General features: G+C 38.2%; 1 protein-coding gene across 9 annotated transcripts in view; it reads left to right on the top strand.

Annotated features, from left to right (window-relative positions):
* LOC139768385 (long-chain-fatty-acid--CoA ligase 4-like) overlaps nucleotides 1–22,001 on the top strand; it is a 30,335-nt gene extending 8,334 nt beyond the window's left edge. For 2 of the 9 annotated variants that reach the window (XM_071698526.1, XM_071698525.1), the window contains exons 2-8: nucleotides 16,632–16,986; nucleotides 17,186–17,554; nucleotides 17,911–18,306; nucleotides 18,485–18,797; nucleotides 18,863–19,126; nucleotides 19,246–19,521; nucleotides 19,603–22,001. In XM_071698526.1, coding sequence (XP_071554627.1) covers nucleotides 16,636–16,986; nucleotides 17,186–17,554; nucleotides 17,911–18,306; nucleotides 18,485–18,797; nucleotides 18,863–19,126; nucleotides 19,246–19,521; nucleotides 19,603–19,757 — 2,124 coding nt within the window. In that variant the 5' untranslated portion in view covers nucleotides 16,632–16,635 and the 3' untranslated portion in view covers nucleotides 19,758–22,001. Of the gene's footprint in view, nucleotides 1–517; nucleotides 804–2,704; nucleotides 3,077–11,191; nucleotides 11,309–16,631; nucleotides 16,987–17,185; nucleotides 17,555–17,910; nucleotides 18,307–18,484; nucleotides 18,798–18,862; nucleotides 19,127–19,245; nucleotides 19,522–19,602 lie in introns of those variants that run through there. The other 7 variants (XM_071698521.1, XM_071698522.1, XM_071698520.1 and 4 more) reach the window with 7 other exon arrangements.
* The last annotated feature ends 261 nt before the right edge of the window (nucleotides 22,002–22,262 follow it).

Below are 22,262 nucleotides of genomic sequence, written 5' to 3'. Positions count from 1 at the left end.
CGTGTTACCGTCGTGCGTTGAATATTTCAGCTCGTCTTGTTTGTATATTAGTGAAAACCAAACACGCTGTACGTACGATCTCACGCGCGTTTTCGAAGCGAGGTCAAGGGTGACGGTGCGAGACGGCGATACAAATCAAGGATCGACCGTTTTCGAATTAACCGTGCCGCAACGAGGAATTCTCGGCGAAGGGAGCGCGGGGGAGCGCGGGGGAGCGCGGCTGTTCGAAAGAGGAGTCGTTGTCGAGATCGGAAACTCTCGCGAGTGGATCGCGAGACACGCCTAAGGACTAATTAGGTCTCGTCTTAGGACCTTTTATCTTTGTAAACCGTGTCGGCTGAAAGAAGAAAAAGGGAGAAGCAGCTGACCGAGAGAAGGCCGTGCCGTGCCACGCCGCGCCGCGTCGCGTCGCGTTATGCCGACAGGAGACGCTCGTGGCGTCCCATCGATCCCGCTAGTTTCAGGCGGCAAGATGGCCGCGTCGTTGATCCCTAGGTTGGTCCGTGTTCCGCGTCGGCGTCGTCAGTGCGTACTGGTGCCCGAAGCCGGTCGTGCGGCACGCGCGTGATACGACGGGTGTCAGGAGTTCGTCGAGACGCGCGCGGAAAACGGCGTCGAGTGGAAGATCTGGAGGATCCAGTGGCGGCGATGACGTCGCCGATCGAGCGTCATTGAGGATAGATCGCGTCAACGGAAACCCGAGGCGGAGGCTGCGGAAATACTCCGACACGTGACGCGAAGATCCCCCGCGAGACAGGAAGCCCTTCGCCGCGCGACGTTCCTCGGCCACGACCCGCGATAATGTAAGCGACGTTTTCGTGATGCTTCGATATACAGGGTGATCCGGGAAGAGGTACCTCGCCGTCGCATTTTAAGACCATTTTTAAACGGAAGTGTCGAGGTTTTTTGACAGTATCTGATAGCATCTGATTTTTTAGATAGGGGAAGGGATTGACACATAAATTGACAAGTAATGCACAACGGATTTTACACAATTGTTTATTAGCCGCTGAGTATATTCTCTGAGCATATTTTGTGATAGTTGTCAGAGCCAGAGTTGCTCTGCAAATTGGTGTTTGTAATTAAAATCTGAACCCTCAGCTAGTCGATGAACATTGAAAAAGTACTGAGAAAGTGATTGAAAAATTGATTGAGACGTTACAAGTGGGTCAAACGTATGCTGACCTCGATGTAGCCTGAATGGTCCAATACAAATAACGACTTGTTATGAATACTTGTTATGCTGACAATGAGTTTTATCCGTAATGTTTCATTGCGAATCCTTCATATTACGATTCTCATAAAATTAACGCTAAATTCTAACGTGTTGAAAATGAAATACTATTTAGATGCTAAAGTTCACTTTGTTGAAATCACTTCGAAGTATTCGACAGGTAATTAGATACTTAATAAGAGGGTGGCTTAATGTTAAGTTAATCTTTCATAAACAAATAAATGTCTAATATATAAATTCGAAAAATAAACACTAGAATTAAGTGCTAATTAAATACCTTAAAAACGTCATTAGAATATGTCAAAAATAGTTTATTTGTAGCATCAAATTTTCGAACAATTTTGGCATCTAATTAATTTTGTAATATATTAAAATTTATTTAGCAGGTCGGGAGTTATTTTGATGAGGGTCACGAGTTTCCTTTAAAATTAGCTGCCTAAAATCAGTAAAAGATACCTGCGTTTCCTTTTCGTCCCTCTAGAGCAGGTGTGTCAAACACACACGTGGCACACACCACTAACAAAAAGGCTGTAGCCAACGGAGACTTTTTGTGTGTGAAAGTTATTTGGAATAAATATCAATTATTTTGAGGTAAATGAATTAATTTCTATTTGCATGCAATTTAGTTGGAATTTTGCATTTGAGTAATTTTCAATGCAGTCCTTAACTTTGTAACTAAATATAATAATTGTAAAAAAAAATCATTTTATTTTTTGAACATTGAAAACACGCTAATGTAAAGTAGCTTATGTGGCCCGTGATGCAACACTAGTTTGATACGTCTGCTTTAGAGAATGATGACGATGATGACGTTACGGCGCGTGCAAGCGGATCTTGGAATACTCGTTTCTCAGGCTTTTAGCGTGGCGCAGTATTATTGGTGCTCGTAGACGGACTTGATCTAGATAGTTTGGGACGTGGAAGCCGGAGCACGACCGTGAGGACACTAAGGCGCCGACCTGGTTTGCTGTGACATTGCATGTGTCACTATTACTACGGTGAATCGGCATATCGATTATTCGACTGCCTTTCGCTGTAATCAATCGTGACTCCATCCGACTAATAAAGTGTTACGCGATTCAGAAGTGGTCGATTTTAGGAAAAAAATCAGCAATTTCTCGATCGAGATTCTGATTCAGCAAGTAGCATTCGTTCAAGATCGCTACGAGTCGTTAGCAACAGGCTTTCGAAAGTTCATCCGGGAGTTTGTATGAAACGCGGGAAAGCGGGACGCGTGACGGATTCGTCTGTGAGCGGTCGGGATCGTCCGTTCGCCGACGTCCGAGTCCCGGGTCCCGGGTTCAGCTGTCCTGGCGCCTCGTGTGCACGTAATTTCCACCTTCGATCGTCGCACGGCGTTATCGGGCGAGATCCCAGGGTCCACGCGCGGTCGGTCCACGGCCAAAGATCAAAGGTAAATCGGGAGGCGCGATGCCGCGATGTGAATCGCGTCGGCGTGTGTCGTCGGTGCGAGTTCAGTCGTTCGTCGACCGTCTCGAAGCGCGGTGCCGCCGATCGCCTCTCCTCTCATTTTACGCGACACGCACACCCCCTCATCCGTCCCTTACACCTCGGTGGCCACGTACACGGCACGGCGCGCGGCGCGCGGAGAACGGGCGGTGTACGCGCGAATCGCACGCACACACGCGCACACGCGACACCCACACCATTCTTGAACCAACACCCTTGAATCGCGCATAGTGATAATTTCCTCTCGCGCGATCGCGCGGTGGGAAACGCGAACGGCGACCAGCTGGAAGCGACAGCGATCTCGGTGAGCAGGAAGGTGCCGAGGAGGAACCGACCGTTGCGCGTTGTCGCGAGACTCGTGAGAGTCGTGAGGTAAGCGATGGGCTCGGTTTACTGTTGTTTGTTGCGAGTAATCGTCCACTACCTGTGGGCGTCAGAAGCTTGGAATTTGCCGCGCATTCTTCGATTCGATGTACCGTAACGTCTTTTACGAATAACGTTGCAAAAATCAATGTTAAACTCTCCATTCGTCTTGCGTGCAGGATTTAAGCGTTACACTTCGTCGAATTTGCAATTTATCTGGCTGGATTAATTGGATCCATATCGGTGATATGATCTCGCTGATATCGAGCGGAAGCGTACATACTTCCTCGAAAGACTCGTCATTATTTTCCTCTTCGCGTCAACATTTTCTCGACGATTCTGAATCAACCGTTGCATAAGCTTCCTGTTTATTAGGCTTTATTATACTGGGTTATTATATTTGGTTATTATACTGGGTCTATTCTGTAACTCTTAACGACAGTTTCGTTACCGTTATATTGTCGACTTTTTTACCATCTGTAATATCTGCAACGTAAATATAACGATAACGGAACTGTCGTTAAGAGTTATAGCATCAGCCCCCTGATCGGAAAACCAAATAAAAAATCATTTGCTTACCGTTCGGTGTCAATGCATACTGATCGAATTCAATCGTTATTAACTCGCGAGTCTCTTATATCATTTCGCAGCAGAACAATAATTGATTTTGCAAATTCACGGTCAACATCGAACGAGGTCGACGGTGATCATGTTAGTCGACGCCTTTATCAATGAACGAAGGATTTACGCAAATGAATATGGCACTGTGCCAGCCTGCAAATATTTATTCGATCTTATTTACAGCTCCAAAAATGCGTATCGCTATAATTAGAATTTTGCACACTCGTCATCTCATGATATTACATGTTATAACTTGTTTATGAGCTTTATGAGAGATTATTGTAATTTAAACGTGTGCGGGAGCGCAGTGGTGAAAATGTAAGATTCACATATTGGTTTGGTGAATTATCTTTATACAATCATATGCTAATCACTTCGACATTTTACGAATAAACACAGATGTAATCGATTGACAAGATAATATACCTCGGTTCTTTATTGCTTTCCGCACACGTGTAACAGATTACATAGACTTTTTTATTGTAGCAAAAAACATGAATAATCTTCGTTGATATTGAATTAATTTTATTTTAACAGAAAAATGGAGAATGTCGTTTCTTATTTCTATGATAATTTAGTTTTTGCAATTTTTGTTATATTATTTATTAAGTAATTTCCATCTTTATTAAGATGAAATATTAACTTCCTTATAAACCCACTCAATCCACTGGTTAAAATACTGCCGGTATTTTCTTATCATTCTTTTTATGTTGGTTTTTTTTGTTTAGCTGTAAATCACCTATGCCATGTTAGAATATATATGAAGACGTACAACAACAAACATTAATGATGTTAATTCTCAATGTGTTAGAAATAGTACTCGTACCGACTACAATAAACATTGCGCAAAACATGGTCGTAAATCGTTTCTTTGTTAGCTATATACTTCCGATGAATTCTAGAAGACGATTTATTATATTCGGTGATTTATGATCACGATTCATCAATCCGTTTTGCAAAGCAGTTTCTTTGCCTATTTTTAACTATGTATATTTCATGTATATTTGTCGACATGTCCGCCAAGCATTAGTGAGATCGGCCGCATCTGCGAATCGCGAGATCATAAGTATGACGCGTAGTGCATTCGAGTTAGACGGACGTGGATGATCGTCTAGACGGAAACAATCCGTAAAGTAGTACATGGTGGTTTCATCGTTGGCCGCGCACGAGGTTATTAATAATAGCGATGTAGCGTGAAATCTCTTTCCCCTCGTGGTCCCTCTTCCGCTGGTTCTCTTCCGCTCTTGCGGCGGTGAAACCGGTTTTTTTATTCCAGACCGATGTGATTGTGAGTTCGAACTACTTGCCTTAGTAAACGTATAATCACGCGCAAATCTACACATTCTGATTTCAAACGCGATAATTTAATATACGTTCACGATCCGATAACACTTCCTGATCGAGCCGTTTCTATTCAGGTCACATCATTATCTAAAGGTAAAAAAAGGCAGTGTCTATTTTTAACGGCTAGGAGATTGTTAATATGGATACGCATGCATGAACATTAGTGCACATACTTCAATGCGACCTGTTTTGAAAAACAGAACAGATTTTTTTCTTTATTCAAATCGTATTAACGTATTTCTAGGCAAAGAGAATATAGTAATTCTCAAGAAGCCTCACAGCGATGAATCAGTGACACGATTTACAGTGTCGCTGCAACCTGGTTGGGTGTGACCTGGATATCTTCTATATAATTTCGATAACGCTTTAGAAATTCTTCATGTTTGTGTCTAATTATTCAAGATTAGACCGCATTTTCTTAGAGCGAAAGTTTTATTAATCGTTCTACGAGCAACAATAAAAAAAAGTTTTTAAACTTTTGAATTACATTTTCTATGGAACTACCATGTATAAGATCACCTTTTATTTTATCTTTCTTAGTCTTCTTCTAACCGCTGTTTTCAGGAACTTGTTTTCCCAGGTACTCATGAGAGTTCCTCTTGCAATTAGATCGTACTCGAACGCGATTTTTGTTCGGCCCTAGACCACTATTTGTAAATGTGACGTGGTCGGACGGAAAATTAAAGAGTGTGAAACCCGGGATTTCTCTGTTTACCGACTCCAACAGTTGATCCGATCTGGAATCTAGCAGCAATTCAGTTTATAAACGCATTATGTGCGGTATAGTGGCGTGTCAAATCAAACATTTGCGACGGGCAGAGAATTTTCTCTCGCAGTTAAATCGTGATCACATATCAGCGCACATAATCACTTTCGCACTTGAACGATTTAATTAATTCAGCGCATTCTGTATTTTTCCGTTCTTACGCTCGCAGGACCGTCACGATTGTCATTGATACCGCGTGAATGTAATTACTTTACGTAACTATGGACAGCGTAATAATGCGCGTTAAAATGTGATTGACTGATATCAAAACGCATCGATCAATTATTTGAATCTTGATTCTTTCGCCTTAATTGGCGAAGTACTCTATCATGAGAAACTTCCGTAAAATTTGCTACCGTCGTTTGTACGGTTTTTGTGTGTACACTGCTATTTCTCTGTTTATATTTGATTGGTATAATCTACGAGGTATATTATAGATATACGCGCGCGCAAACGTCAACACAATTTTCTGAAATGTCCTTGAGGATATTGATCGCCCATTGAGAGTGATGGGCTCTCTCATCAATTACTATCGTCAACGTACTATCAACAAATTTTGTCAAACTGTCATTTCGTTAATACGATCCTACCGATAATACAATCGATCTCATGTCCTAAAATTTTGAGAATCGTCGATCATGTAAAACGAAGAGATAAACATGTTATTTGACGAGATATTTGAGCAACTTATGGTCAATTATATTAGATTATGGTTTAATATAATTATCTTGATTATAATATTTATTATTTATTTAAACATTAATTGCGCAAAGAAACAAGAATTGCGCATTTAACGCTACTTTAACGCGTTTTCTTGCCGACGCAAGGAGGATAATACTAACATATTCTGATTGAGGATAGTCTAGTCATTACATAAGCGGCGCGATAGACTATTATGTAAAAACCAGTTCGAGTCCCATCTTTCTTTCATTTGCATACGTGAAGCAGTATCATTGAAAAAGTCATATGTTTTATTCTTTTTTTTATATAGGTTCCTTGGAAGACCTCCATTACAAGATATTGACTTAATAGAATCATATATGTGGAATGTGATGATATTAATTACTTGAATGTATAAATATTTTCAAAAAGACATAATATTGTTTTATTCATGTTATCTTCTTTAAAAATGGATTTTTAATGTAAAATAGACTTGGATTTATTATTAACGAGTGAGAATGTCAAGAAATCGTCGAATTTATCGCGTATATATAAGTTATCAGATCAAAGTTCAGGAAAGTAGTTTTGAGACGCGTATTATCAGATTAGATAATAGCAGTCACACATACGCAGGAGGTGAAGGGGGGGGGGAGTAAACATTGTCAACATATAAGCTATAAATAAATAAATAAATAAATAAAATAAAACAAATTATCTTAAATATCGATACGCATGTTTTAAGAAACATATTTAATTTACATTTTATATAATCATTTTAATGTATTTTTTATATACCTAATTATTATTTTTTCGCAATAAAATATTAATAATTTAACAAACAGTTCACGAATGCTTTTGATGTAAATAAAAAGAATGAATATAAGCATTTATATCCGAGAGAAACATAAATGCTGAGATCATTGGTTTTTCTAGTGATATTTATCTTAATGTAAATTTATGAAATGATGTAAGCTCAGTATCTAATTTAAAATTCCAGTCCAAAATTAATATGAGCGAATGTGATCCTAGATATTTATGTTCTCCTTGAACTCTTTCCATAAATAATTATTCTACCAACGATATACAACGAATAACAGTGAACGTTCGGTTCTGTCTTATTTGACTCGTGTTAAGTTACAATCCTTAGAAGCTTGTTAGTGCGGTGTCGAATTATCTTGCATATGCGATTGTGTCACGTTCGCTAAATGCGTCGTGGAGGACGGGTCATCCGTGTGTTGCGGATATGAGTGCAGTTTATTTCTATGTGCTTTAAAGTATGTGTGTGCTCGTAAAATTGGGTCAGTAGCGTTATTGCCGATACCCGTTTTGTTGAACGAAGTTAATCAAGGTTGGTGTAGTACGTACGTCACGGAAGGAAGAACGATATCTGTTCGTGACTCTAAATGCGCTTATAATATAATTAGCGTGAACGTAAACCTAGAGATAATTTAAAGGAAAGCTTATCTTCAAAGTATGAATAAAAACAGTGAAGTAAACGACAGTATTTCTTTAAAGAGGGCAATGCCTTTTGCGATTCTCAGAAACATGTGATGATTCATAGGAACAGTCATTAACGCTCGTCACAATTCATATTAAAGCAAGCTATTTCGTGCCCTTTTTATGACTATTTCAATTTATTCTACAATAAATATACAACATAAATTTCAACCCTTTCGTTTTTAAAATGTCTATCTCTAAATATCGAAGCGGAGATATTTTTGGCTGACATATAGTTTTCAAAAATAATATAATCAGTTTAATTTGATTATTTTTATGATTTCTACACGAATACATAGCTATTTAGTACTGTACGAATATAATGCGAATAAATATAGGTACAAACAATACAAAAAAAAAAATACTTTGAGACTAACTCGTGTCGCTTAAAACGATTTGATCTTTATCCAAAATAATAACAACGTGGCACTTACGTTTACGCAAGTTAAACAATATTATTCACGCGTTGATTTTAATTATGTTAATTTTTAAATTAGTTTATAAATGTTGAGTGTCGGGAAGTATAATCGATCGCAACGTGTCGCGAGTGTGCGTCGTGATGACACAACGGTGAATGACGGCCACGAATACAAGTAATGACGCAACGCGTGGAATAGTGCCAGTAGACGGACCTTTATCGGTATTACGACGTCCTTTCTGTATGTCTTCGCTCGTACGATATCGAACTTCGGACTCGCCGATAAAACGAACGAGTGGAAAGAAGCCCAGACGCGCAAAATCTCGCCGCGAGTAGTTGCGTTACACAAAACCTGATTACTCAATGTTTTGAAATATAATTATGCTCAGCGGACTTTAATCCTCGAAAGACACAAGCTGATATATTGAATTTAACCTTTTCACCAACTTGTTAACGACTGTTCACACGGAGCATAAAAATAAGACTGTATAATTAATTGAGAAAGCATATATGTGTGTAAAGCGTTTAAAATAAAACTGCTGATAAAAAGACACGGGAAGTTGACGTAACTTCCCATGTCTTTGTGTCAGCATATGGTTTCTTTGAAACGTTTTATACATATTACACTCGGTTGACTCTTTTTTCAGAAAAGTAAGCAAAATGAAACTCCGAGATGTATTGATAGCCATGACACTTTGTGAATTTAGATTCTTGTTCCTCCTATACGACGAATCCTTGCGGCATTGCGAAACGTCGTCCCGTCCACATTCGCGAAAAATTCTTCGACATTGTTCGCGATTTGCTTGGCGCGTTTAGATTTTTCATGTTTCTATATGTAATTAACGTACGTCAAAATTAATTACATATCAAATGTTTATTTCTGATTACAGAAAGATAAAGTTGTGTGTTGGTACCGTTGTGGTAATAAATTTCATGCAATCTCGCGGAGCGGATTAAACTTGAACGGGCGCCGCCTATCATCAACATTGTCCTCGTTCTTTGTACCGTCGATTCTTATCGGCGAGTCTGAATAGTTATTTGCGTCAGGAAACGCGAACTTTGGATCGTAATAGTTTCGTAAAATGGGCCGAGCACAAGGTACGCGTTTCTTGCGATAATTATAATGCTTCGTCCATATTCATTGCCCTTCGAGATACGGTCGTAAAAGTAGCAAGGAGATACAAAGTATCGTGTCGGTTGGGTGCGATAGGGGGGAAGAAATGCTTTGTCTGCGATTTTTATACTTTCTGTTACATTATCTCAGTTATGTTGTATATGTATGTCGTCAATACCATCTGTCTTATTTTGTCCGTTTCGCGCAAAACATTTCATTTTATGAAGAGATTTTCTCATCCGATCTAAATTCGATAATTTTTTGACCGGCTGCACTTTGCACCTTCGTGTCGAAGATAAGAATTCACGCGTAATGTATAGTTTATGCAAATCGAATGCGAGTTAAAACGCGGTTTAGGAAAAAATCGTGTTTGGACTTTACATTACACGTAACAGAATAAAGATGAACTCAGTGCCGCAGGGGTTGAACCTAGGAAATCGGCTAATCGGCTGATCGCTGTCGTCATCGCGCAACATTTTGCGCTCAGGTTTCGACTGCAATGCGTGCATTCCGCCACGAATTGACACGTGCAGGCGTGTATCGGGGGCAAAGTGCACTTGACCGAGTCATCAGTTGCCGCGCGGTTAACGGACCGTGAAGAGCGCGACGGGCAAATTGTGGACGATATCGAAGAATCCTTCGCGAACGTGGCGTTTCGTGTATCGGAGGTCATTCTTCGTAGGGACCGATTCATCTCATTGCCGTCTCCTCGGGTTCTGCATTGCGTAAGTGCACTTCGGAGTGCTATAACGATACATAAATGATACCGCCTGTCAAAGCTCACGCATTGTTTGCTAAACGGGCAAAGCGACGGATGTAATTCTGACCTATCAAGCAATATCTTGATTATACTTTTTATAGCGCGAAAATTAATCGCGCATTTGCATATTTTTTTAAATCAGTTTGTTATATGCGACTTATTAACTTACGTCCAGTTGAGCCTTTCTGTTTGCATTATTCATAAATTTTTTTTATGAATAATTAAAACGTTAAATATTTCACTAGTGTTTTTCTTTCTTTTTTTTTTACATTGTTTGCATATGTGTAAGTATAAGTTGTTACATATGCAGCAGTTCAACTTGACGTGTACGTAACACGATTTATCATGCAATGTAAGTTTGCTACATAAACTTATGGTCTTGTTTTCTGCACTTAAGAAAATAAAACAGCCGAACAGATTTTGCGATATGGAATGTTATCGTCTGTGGATGCATTTAAAACACGTAAAGTATTGACGTTTTGAGTGTGTTTCTTCCAACTTTAATATGTATTTTGTCACCTTTGCTCCAATTTACTGGAGTTTATAATTCAGCAAATGGTCTTTTCGGTATCGTCGCAAAACTAATTTTTTATACGTTAAATACTCCAACATTTAAAAGATTTTAGACAACATTTAAAGATTACAATATACTTCGCATTTGCGATCGTTTATACTGCAATAAATCGCCTCCAGATATTAACGATTCTCTTTATTTGTCGTTCTTAACGATCGGCGAGCGCGTCACGATAACGCCCCGACAGTACGAAGGTCGGGAGAACGATCAAGAAGTCCTCTCGACATATCTGCCAAGACGATCTCGAGGGCTCCTAACTGTCGTGTCGAGGGCCATTTCGACGACGAAGAGCGTCGAATGCACCCCGCACCGCATGCACCCCGGAGATCTCACTAACTTTTGTCGACTTTGGGAATGGTTTTTCTTGCAGTGTCGATTAATCCGCATCGCATCGCGCACAGCGAGGCACCCCGCCGGGTGAAGTGTTGATCTTGGAAGTAAGAGCGACCGGATAGAGAACCGCCACCATGATCGTGGACGATAAACAGTGAGTCGTAGCGTAAACGCACGGGATATGCCGCGCTGCGTAGCTCGTAGATAGTATATGAGCCTGCACCGTTATGCATCGCGCGTCATACGCTGCAAACGCCCGCATGAGATCTCTCTGCTGTATTTTCTATCTCGCTGTCGCTTGTACTATTACGACTCTCTGCGCCCCCGGATGCGAACGGCCCACGGATGTTAACATAAACGTGCTGTGGGTCTTACACCGTCGCATGTAGGACTTCTCGAAACGCATTCGATGAATCCCCGAATTTCTTGAGTTGTCTCGCCTCGCCGTAATGTTCAAGCACGTTTTTTTTTTGCGATTCCCATCTATACGTTACAATTTAAATCGCATCTTACATATAGTCATATTTTCCTCTATTTATATATCTGCAATCTTCTCGTTCTGATATTTTTATCACACTTATTTTTAATTTTCTTATGTCGCCGTAGAATTCTGTGGCGTATTTTGCAATTTAGTCGCTAGTTGAACGGCTGTTGCTATTATTTTAACTATTTCTGTCGCTTTGATTATCTATTTCTTATTTCCAGCATGACAATTTTGTTCTCGATGTAAGTCGATGTTACCGGCATGCGATATGTGATCATGTAATAGCATAGATCGTATGATAGAAAATATCATATATATCAAGTACTTATAAAATGTGGCTGCGTGATTCTAATCTGTCATTCAAATTAGTACAGACATGTTACATAAATTCAGAATTACCCTGCTATGTTTAGCATTGAATAGAACATATATTTTGTAAGTATACCTTCTCCATTTCTTCTCAGAGATATTTAGGTCAGCTATCGGTATAAAACGATAGTAAACACGAAGAATTTGAACAATCGATATTATTACAAGTTCGATTGTGATTCTCTTTGGAAAAATATTTTATGAGTTTTTATGAGTGATTTTTTTTACAATAATTATTTGCCTGAATACAAGTAAGTTGTCAGATTCAACACGACTGCACTGTTGAACTTTGGACTAAAATGTAATCACTTTCTACGTAGTTTGTGAGCTTTATCTATGGTAATTTTTAAAAATAAATTTTGTATTCTGCATGATTACATGTATTTTAACATATCATTTAATATATTAACTGCAGTATATTAATATATCAGATAACATGTTAAAGTATGTTAATTGTTAAGCTAATAAGTAAATACATTACAAGAAATAGATTTAGCCTGCATCGATTTATGTTCTCAAGGAAAAAGCCATATGTATAAAGATAATTTATTTTTAATGGACTCTGCCACTCTCTTCTTTGTATTAATTTTTAATAAAAGTGCGATAGGAGACCGTGTTTGAATCAAATCAGTAATAAGGCATCATTACTTTAACATTATACTTGCACAAGTAATGCAAAACTTTTCCATCCGAATGCCGAAAGCAGACTGAAATAAAAATGACCTCTTAATCGCCGCATATGAGAGAAGAGAATGAATATTTCATGATACATCGATTTCTCATCATTGTAGATAGAATGAAGGGTGACTGTAATATGAGTTTATTTTATTTTTTACTATTGCCTACGTTGCCATGTTGTCTGTGTTGATATTTCTCCTGCAAAATTCAATGGTCTAGTCTTTTTTAATTACAAATTTTCGTCTTAATATACTTATAAATAAAAATCAAAGTTCCTATGGATATATCTTTTCGTCAGACGCATTGCAATTAGAATAACAAATCATAGTGTAATCTGAACTCATGTCGTAACTCCTATTCGTTTTCGTTGGACTTCGTCCGTCCCGCGACCGCGAGGGAAAAGTTTTTATTCGGCTTACGGGGGTGTGTTGCGCGCGGGCAAATCGGTAAAAAAAGATAGACCGCGAGATCTCGAGAGCTCCGGACGATATGCTCCGGCATTTGACCGTGAGATGCCTGTTACCGCACAGCTGGTACCCCTTCGTCCCCCTTTAACTTCCGCCATACGCACGAGACCCTTTGGATAGCATGCTTGCAGATAAGGCTCGAGAGACCGGTTGGCTCCATTCGTCCGCCGCGTGCAACGTGAACTCGCGACGTTCAAAGTCCGTAAAGATTGAAATCTCGATTGCGTATTCTCTCTCAGTGTCTTCCTCTATCTATAATACTTACAATAGATCTCAATTTTTTGATAGTTATACAGGACGCTCTTCAGTATCATCAAATGCTTTTCTAATCATAAATTTTATGACGTAGACAGTTTAATGAAATTTTTTTTCTCATTTTTAAACCAATATAATACGAGACATGAGCTATAGTAAATGATTGCATTTGATAATAAAATAAAGCTACATCTATTTACAACTTAATTTTGATAATTTAAATTAATTTAACATATTGTAATATATTTAATGAGATCTTATTTTTAATAGAATATAGAATTTACTTCAGCTTACAATAGCTGGGAAGGGTTACATGAAAAATTTTTCCTTAACCACACTCGTCCATCCGCATTTAAAACGCCTTACTACCTAAATGCATATCATGACTACTTTTATTATAATTATTATAAACCTCTCACAGTTTTATCTTTGGCTCTAATTTGTTTTTTCCTCTTTTAAGGTTTTATCTTTAAAACAATCGTTATTTTTTAAAAATTAGTTTCTTGAGTCAAAGAAATATTCAGTCTTTATATCGATTATATGAACATTCCATAAAATTTTCAAAAAACAATTTAAAGACTGGCTTTATACGTCGATACCTCGGCTCTATTTTTCTATTTTCCTTTTACTTATAGGCTGCGGTCCACTTAACACTACAAATGCTTCGAAGCATTCCTCTTCTCCTTTCTTTCAGTGAAGAAAGAAGGAGAAGAGGAACGCTTCAAAGGATTTGTAGCATCAATGGACTGCAACCATAGATTCATCGAATTATGCAATTATGAAAGTGCTGTTTTTTCTTGTACGACTCTTCATGTACATTTAATTTCATATTGTCTTTTTTATATCGTATGTTATCGTATATTTCATATCTAATGTTTTAATGCTCTCACGACGGAAACGATATAATCGGTTTTAGCTCCATTTGCAAATTAGTATAAGTAGTGAGAATTTTCGGTATTACACATTTGTTTTGTTAGTTGCTTTTAAATCATAAAATAATTTTCTCTTTGCAATGCGTCTGACATTTATTTGAAGACATTTTGCAACATATGAACTTTGAACGTCGCTGTGACTACGTGACTACTATCTGCGTTTTATACTTGCAACAGCATTATATTTTTGCATATATTAATAAGGTGATTACCAAAATACACACGATACACAATTATTTGCACTGTAATTAGCGTTCAGACGACCAAATGTAAATACCAATAATATCGAAGCAAAAGATTAATGTGATAAGAAATAAAACAACAGTCAGTTTATACTGTGACAATAAAAGATGAACATGATTTTTCGAAATTCTTATTAAAAACATTTTATCTAATTGTAAGCAGGTGTAACTTATTGACGAAAAAAACTGTTGTTTGTTGCTTCCGGTATATGCTCTTGCAAAACTGCGTGATATCAATCAAAGCTTGCGTCAGACCTACTTGCCGTTTCAAGTCGAATTGCAGAAACTGAATGTGACATAACTCATAGTTGCTTCTCGTATGCAATATCAAGTGAGCTGTTTTATGCGGCGTGATATGTGTCTGACCGGTACATACGCGATCGATACAATAGCGAGCAAAATCAAAAGAAACTTGATTAATAACCATGCAGTGTGAAGTAAGTATTGACCTAACTATAACGTATAGGAGGAGAGAGGCGAGAGAGACATAAGTGCGTCGTATAAAGTTCAGGGATGGTCGGTATATCGCGAATACGATATGGCGCAATCAATAGCAGAATAAAACGGAATCAACGGAATCGATATATATGCAAGTCCACAGATCTAAATTGACTTTGTGGCAATCGTGGCTCAGCGCGGACTGATATTTTATCGGAACCGGACTTGACCTCACGAAACCTATGATCGAAGCGGACTTGAGAGAAATTAACTTTTTAGACTTATTTCTTTCTCGTGAATATAAACACTCGTTATTGAGATCTCAACATCTCGAGTACTCGCAACTCGTCGCGTCGCGTAAAAGAGTCACGGTGCGGTCTCGCTTCGCGTGTACTTGGCGCGAGACACTACCGTGTCTCTTGATGGCTAAATCTAGCATTTGGGTATGTCGTAAAATTATCACTCTTCTTGCTATATTAGTATGAATCTTTTGTAGCTATATCAATTGTTTGATAAATGACAAAGAGAAAAATGTAAAAATTTGTAAAATGTTTTCTTCACAAATTATATATCTTTTGCAACAGGTAACAAAATCCTTAGATATTTAAGTATTGATTAGATTAACTCTCAAACACGGGGTGTCTTATCGTAAAAAATATCGTCAACGTGTGAGATATTTTCTTTTTATTAGCGGCGTGAAAATCGTTCGCCGATGTATGTCACACTCGACATTAAAGGAGATATAATCGAACATTTTTTACACTTTTGTTGATTAAATGGAAATATTATGTTTTGCATCAGCATCGAAAAACAGTAATGCGGTATTTTCGCACTTCGAGGCGATGCGCTAGAGAAGTCAAATTAATTAAATGATATGCTTTTCTAGTTCTTCGCTACAGGAGTACAATTACATTCTTATAATTGTTGATGCGTACCGTCGATACGTATGATTGAATTTGTATCCTATTGCTTCAATAGCTTGTTATCCTATCACTTTATCGATCTTGATAGATATGTTGTGTCTCTGAGAGCCGCTTCTTCTGTCTTTCCTGCGCACGTAGCATGATAAGTGTTATATCTAATGCGATCATTCTGCTAAAATAGATAAAAGGCGCCAGTTCGTTGATAGCCATCCCACGAAGGAATTAATCCCGATGATTAATTTGCTTATCGGTTGCTTATCCCGCATGTGCAAGATAATGTTCAATTATTATTGAATTATGTTTGCAACGCATGATTCCGACCGACAGCCTTTACTCTCGTTTATGCTTCAGAACTGCTTACTTGAGTAGATAATTTGCTTGGATAAGCAGAACGAGAGATAATACTGCTGTGTCCGATAAGACAATTTCACGAGAGTGTAGATAACCAATATTCAAACTTTTCTTTTCTGCAAAAGTTAAAGCACCACGATTGAATTATATAATTGTATAAATTATATAATTACAATTATCTTTTTCGAAGGTACATGAAAAATAAAAAAATCCATTTATTAATGTATTTATTTATCGTACATTTTTGCACTTGTTATAATTTCTCTGCTCTCAAGTTGCACAAGCACCGAATATTACTTCTGAGAGTATCTTAATCAAGTAATTCCTTTATTTAACAGGGAAATGGAAGGGTTCTGGATCTACGGCGCGATCCACGCGATCAAGGCTCTGTCGTACGTGTACGACTTGCTGACCTTCCCCGTGTATCTCATACTTCAACGACCATGGGAGAAGCGTAAGGCCTCCAGGAGAATCAAGGCCCGTCCGATCTCCAAAGATGAAAATCAGATCACTTACAGAAGCGTCGACTCCCCGAAACCGATGCACGTCATGCTCGAGCGCGAAAAGGTCGATACTCTGGAAAAGGTGCTTCTTTGGGTCGTTAAGATGCACGGCGATAAGAGGTGCCTTGGTACAAGGCAAATCTTAGCAGAGGAGGATGAGCCTCAACCTAACGGCAGAATCTTCAAAAAGGTAACATAGATATTTATAAATAAATCTTCTAACGTCTCTTACTGTGAAACGTTCTCTATATGTTGAGAAATAAAAATTAAAGAAAATCGTAAGAAAAAGAATTCTTAAAACGCACCAACATGTCTGTATACTTTCATTATTGTGTTTAATACCAACATCGAAGAGAGTTTTGTATCGTTGAATTCGACCTGTTTTTCAGTATAAAATGGGAGATTACAAATGGAAATCATTTAATGACGTCAATAAGCTGGCTTCTTCCTTCGGCCGAGGTTTGGTAGAACTTGGTATGAAGCCACGTAACAACATTGTCATCTTCGCTGAGACGAGAGCGGAATGGATGATAGCGGCACACGCATGCTTCAAGCAAAATTTCACCGTAGTGACGATCTACGCGACTTTAGGCGACGAGGCTATCGCTCACGGTATCAACGAAACTGAAGTAGACACTGTCATTACCAGCCATGAACTTCTACCAAAGTTCAAACGGATGCTGGACATGTTGCCGGAGGTCAAGAAAATTATCTATATGGAAGATCAACTCAAACCGACTAGCACCAAAGGTTACAAGGTACATTTTAAATATTAGTTTTTAATATGAATTGGCATTTAAATGACTTTAAACGTTAAATCATAAGTATACAGAATTTTTGTTCAACTTTCCTTTTGTATAGTTACATAATAGTGTTAATGAAATAGTTATCAGAAAACTAATATTTCGAATAACCGGTTATTAGACGTGTTGCGCATAGATCTGTTGGCAAATTTCCTTCTGAAAACTAGTTCTTGCTTAATAGCTGTGACATTGACTGTGATTGACTGTCATTACGTTATTACATAAACGTTGATGTCAGTACTGCCACTTATAACCAGTACGTCGCTTTCTTAGTTCTTTTAGGTATTCTTTATTACTTACTTTTGTTTCAGGATGGAGTGCAACTGCTACCATTCGCCGAGGTCATCAAAATGGGTGATAAGTCAACTGCGAGTGCTACTTCGCCGAAGGGCGATGACACCGCTATAATTATGTACACGTCTGGTTCGACCGGAGTTCCGAAAGGCGTCCTTCTCTCTCATAAAAATATCATAAGCACTCTAAAAGCATTCTGCGACGCTGTAGAAATCAAGTCAGACGATTTGTTTCTCGGTTTCTTGCCATTGGCTCATGTCTTCGAGCTACTGGCTGAGAGCGTGTGTCTTTTAAACGGAGTGCCCATCGGTTATAGCTCACCGCTTACGCTGATTGACTCGAGTAGCAAAATTCAGAGGGGATCAAAGGGTGATGCTTCCGTCCTACATCCAACTTGCTTAACTGCAGTACCGGTGAATATCTTTGCAATTTATTCAATTTCTTCTTACTATCTAGATTTTTCGCTTAAAAAGAAAATTGTTCTATCACTAAGCAAATGTTTTTATTATTCAATTTATAAATAAAAAAAATTTGTTTCTTATTTCATACAATTATTACAAATAGTGCTAAGTATAAAATTGTTTGTTTCAGCTCATTCTCGATCGCATCTCCAAAGGAATAATCGAGAAAGTGAAGAAATCTGGCCCGTTCAGGCAAGCTATCTTCAATTTTGCATATGAATACAAACTGAAGTGGACGAAGCGAGGCTATGAAACGCCTCTCTTCGACAAATATATCTTTGGAGCCGCGAAACAAGTGCTCGGTGGTCGCGTTAGGCTCATTCTTTCTGGAGGCGCTCCACTCAGTCCAGATACTCATAATCAAGTGAAACTCTGCCTATGCGTCACCGTAACTCAAGGATATGGTCTCACGGAAACGTCTTCTTGCGCAACCGTTATGGACAGTATGTATTTTTAAACCGCAACGTATATTTGATGTTTATGTTGTCATGTCGTACATCTTTTTCAGTGCACGATAGAACCACAGGAAGAGTCGGAGCACCCACTACGGTTTGCGATATCCGTTTGGAGAATTGGGAAGAAGCTGGTTATCGAGTCAAAGATCATCCACATCCCAGAGGAGAGATCGTAATCGGTGGCGACATAGTTTCCGCTGGTTACTATAAACTACCGGATAAAACGAAAGAAGACTTTTTCCAAGAGGACGGCAGACAATGGTTCCGAACCGGCGATATTGGCGAGATTCATGCAGATGGTTCCATCAAGATTATTGGTAGGTCACAAAAAAATATAGCAAGCACAATAGCTTGTTATCCCTATGAGACAAATATAATATTCACACGTCAGTTTCTTATTTTTGATATCTCGCCGATGATGAATATTTATTTACAGACCGAAAGAAGGATTTGGTTAAACTGCAACTCGGAGAGTACGTTTCCTTAGGCAAAGTCGAATCCGAGTTAAAGACTTGCCCTGTCGTAGAAAACATATGCGTCTATGGCGATGCGAATAAAGCGTATACAGTGGCATTGGTCGTACCTAACCAACATTATTTGGAAGAAATCGCCAGTAATCTAGGCATAACCGGAAAGAGTCTTGAAGAACTCTGTAGTAATCCACAGATCGAGAAAGCGGTACTCCAAGAACTTGTTGAGCAAGCGAAGAAATGTACGTTTCTATATTTTTTCCTATTTTTGCTATTACCAATAGAGTTCATTATTATTATTTGACTACTTCTGTTGCTTGTAGGTAAGCTCCAAAGGTTTGAAATACCCGGTGCGGTGAAACTGTGTGCAGAACAATGGTCACCCGACATGGGTCTGGTTACCGCGGCATTCAAACTCAAGAGGAAAGCAGTTCAGGAACGTTATCAACATGAAATTAATAGGATGTACGCTTCGTGATGTTCCGCCATAGGATGCACTAAGTGTTGCGTTTAATGGGGATCTAAACCTAAGAAATCACCTTGTCCAACAGACGGTACCTCGATAATTTATAGATACATGTAAACTTTGTCATATGCTCACATTTCACGCTGGTCACGGGACACGTGCCAAGCTCGTGGCAATCGCGTGTGTAATGATAATCAAAAGATCTCAGCATTCTTCGAGTTTTCTCGGTTTATCTGAATTAATAGCAATCTGATCCGCTGACAAAGATCACCAGATCAAATTGTTCATTAATTCACTTGATTGAACCGGGAAAATCACTCGGAGAACGCCGAGATCTTTTGATCCAAAAATGAAAGTATCGCTTTTTTGAAGGCATTTCTTCATTAGGTCTTCCGAGCACGACAAATTTTTCATAATTTTACATCGATATCGATTACACACAAGTCGAGTATTCGATTTTGTGACACGAAGCCGATGAAATTTTCTATGTATCACTTTACGTATCATCTTTACGTATCAACTTTATCGAGGGCAAATGGATACCGTAAGATGATACCGTAGCGCGATATTGGAAAAAAAGTAAATGGTACAAGACGATTTTCCGCTGGGAAAATTGTTGTCGTCCTACTCCCTCTATTTTTATATCATTTTTGATTACGTCAGTCGATTCGTCGCGCCTGTATTTCAGTAGTGCACCTATCTAATTATTGATATTAATGAACCAGTCACGATCTTTGCAAACAAGCTGGTTTCGGTTAAATTTACAACTCGTACGGTGTACTTATTTTAAGTATTATTCAAAATTGTCGAGTTCGGTCTTCGGAGGGGACGAGATGTTTGAAAGAGATCTTCTCAGAGAGCTTTTTGTTTTCTTATGATATATCATATGTATATACATAGATAAGAAATGAAAAACGAGGCTGTTGTGTTCGACACGCATAGATCAATTTCAAGACAATTTTAATAATAACATATTGTGTAAATTAAAATTTCTCTCTCTCTCATCGAGATACTATCACTTAACATTATACTCTTACATCGTCTGTCTAGCAATTTGTCGACATATTCTGCGCTTACTTTTTTTGAAATATTAATTCAAACATCACAATATTTCTCCCAGCAACAGAGAGTATTTTTGTGTATATGCGTATACATTCGAGTGTGTATATGCGCGCGAGGGTGTTCGATTTTTATTGTTATATGCTTGAATGCACATATATGTCTATAAGGAAAAGATTAGGAAGTAAAACGTATGTGAGCTTATAAAGAAATCATGTTTTACAAATATACAATTGTTCTTTACTGTTAATTTTTCGCGCGCGTGTCTCTGGCGGCTCGAGTCGTATGACTAAATTTATTCACATTTCGAGGCAGAACTGCACGTTTAAAATATTTAAAAATATTAAAAGATGTAAATATATCTTACTGCTTAATTTGCCTAAATAAGTGGAACTTTGCTACACAGGCGTCAGAAAGTCAACTTTTAAAATTCGCCATATAACTTATGTATTTTCTTTCTTTTATACTCATATTATATTTTTCAAATATTAAACAGTATTACCCGTCGATTGTGCTTTCTTTTTTTATTTACATGTTTGCGCATATTTCGGCGTATAAATACGAGCCGACAGAGAAAACAGCGCAGTATCCAGAAAACTTATACCATACAAGATTTTGGCGCATAAAATGCGCGTGTAGCAACTACGTTAATATGTGCGTTTACACATACAGAAGGGCTCGATTCTTGAATTTATTCGCAAGAACGTATGCGCAAATGTTGATCCTACAGAAAAGTTGCAAGTCGATGGCTGTCGTATAGCTTTTAACCAATCAACTTGTAACATTTCTGTTGAGAGAAGAATTTTCGCATACGGTTCTCTTGCGAATAAATTCAAGAATCGAGCCCCAGACACAAAGCTTAATGTTTTTCTTCTGTTTTGTTTTATGAAAATGAAAATAGCGGGAGCTAGTATCAGTAGTAACCGAGCGAGGGCACGAAACGATGAGCGCTAATGAGAGTTAATGATCAGAGGCAGCTCACCTTTCTTTTTCATTCGCCACGAGAGTTCCTGCGATAGCTAAGTGTATGAGAGAGTTGGTACTAATTTGTATTAATTATTAAGCGCTGTACATTACTTAAGTAGGCATGGTCAATTGTTTGGTGTTATGGCATCAAAGATACAATTATTATTGATATGATTATTAGCAATTATCATTATTTGAAAATAATTTGCAAAATAAATGTACAAAGATGTATATCACTGATTTAAACGTCATTGCAATACATCTCTTTCATTATCACTTATTCCATTTCCCAGATATGAGCCATAACTTTTATTTATTTATTTATTTAAATTCCTAAAAAATGAACGCATTAATGCATTTTTTAGTAATTTTCCCTTATTCCCGACTGTCACATATGTTACAGTGAGTCCTCAGTAGTTCAATTCGCAGTTTCTATGCTTAGAAATTATGAGCATCTTTTAAGACTCATTCGAAATATCCAATCCAATCCAA

This window comes from Temnothorax nylanderi, unplaced genomic scaffold, assembly GCF_030848795.1.
Source record: "Temnothorax nylanderi isolate EJ_2023f unplaced genomic scaffold, tnyl_v1.0 TNYL_tig0016_pilon, whole genome shotgun sequence".
Classification (NCBI taxonomy): Eukaryota; Metazoa; Arthropoda; class Insecta; order Hymenoptera; family Formicidae; genus Temnothorax; species Temnothorax nylanderi.
This window is presented reverse-complemented; position numbering and strand designations above follow the sequence as displayed.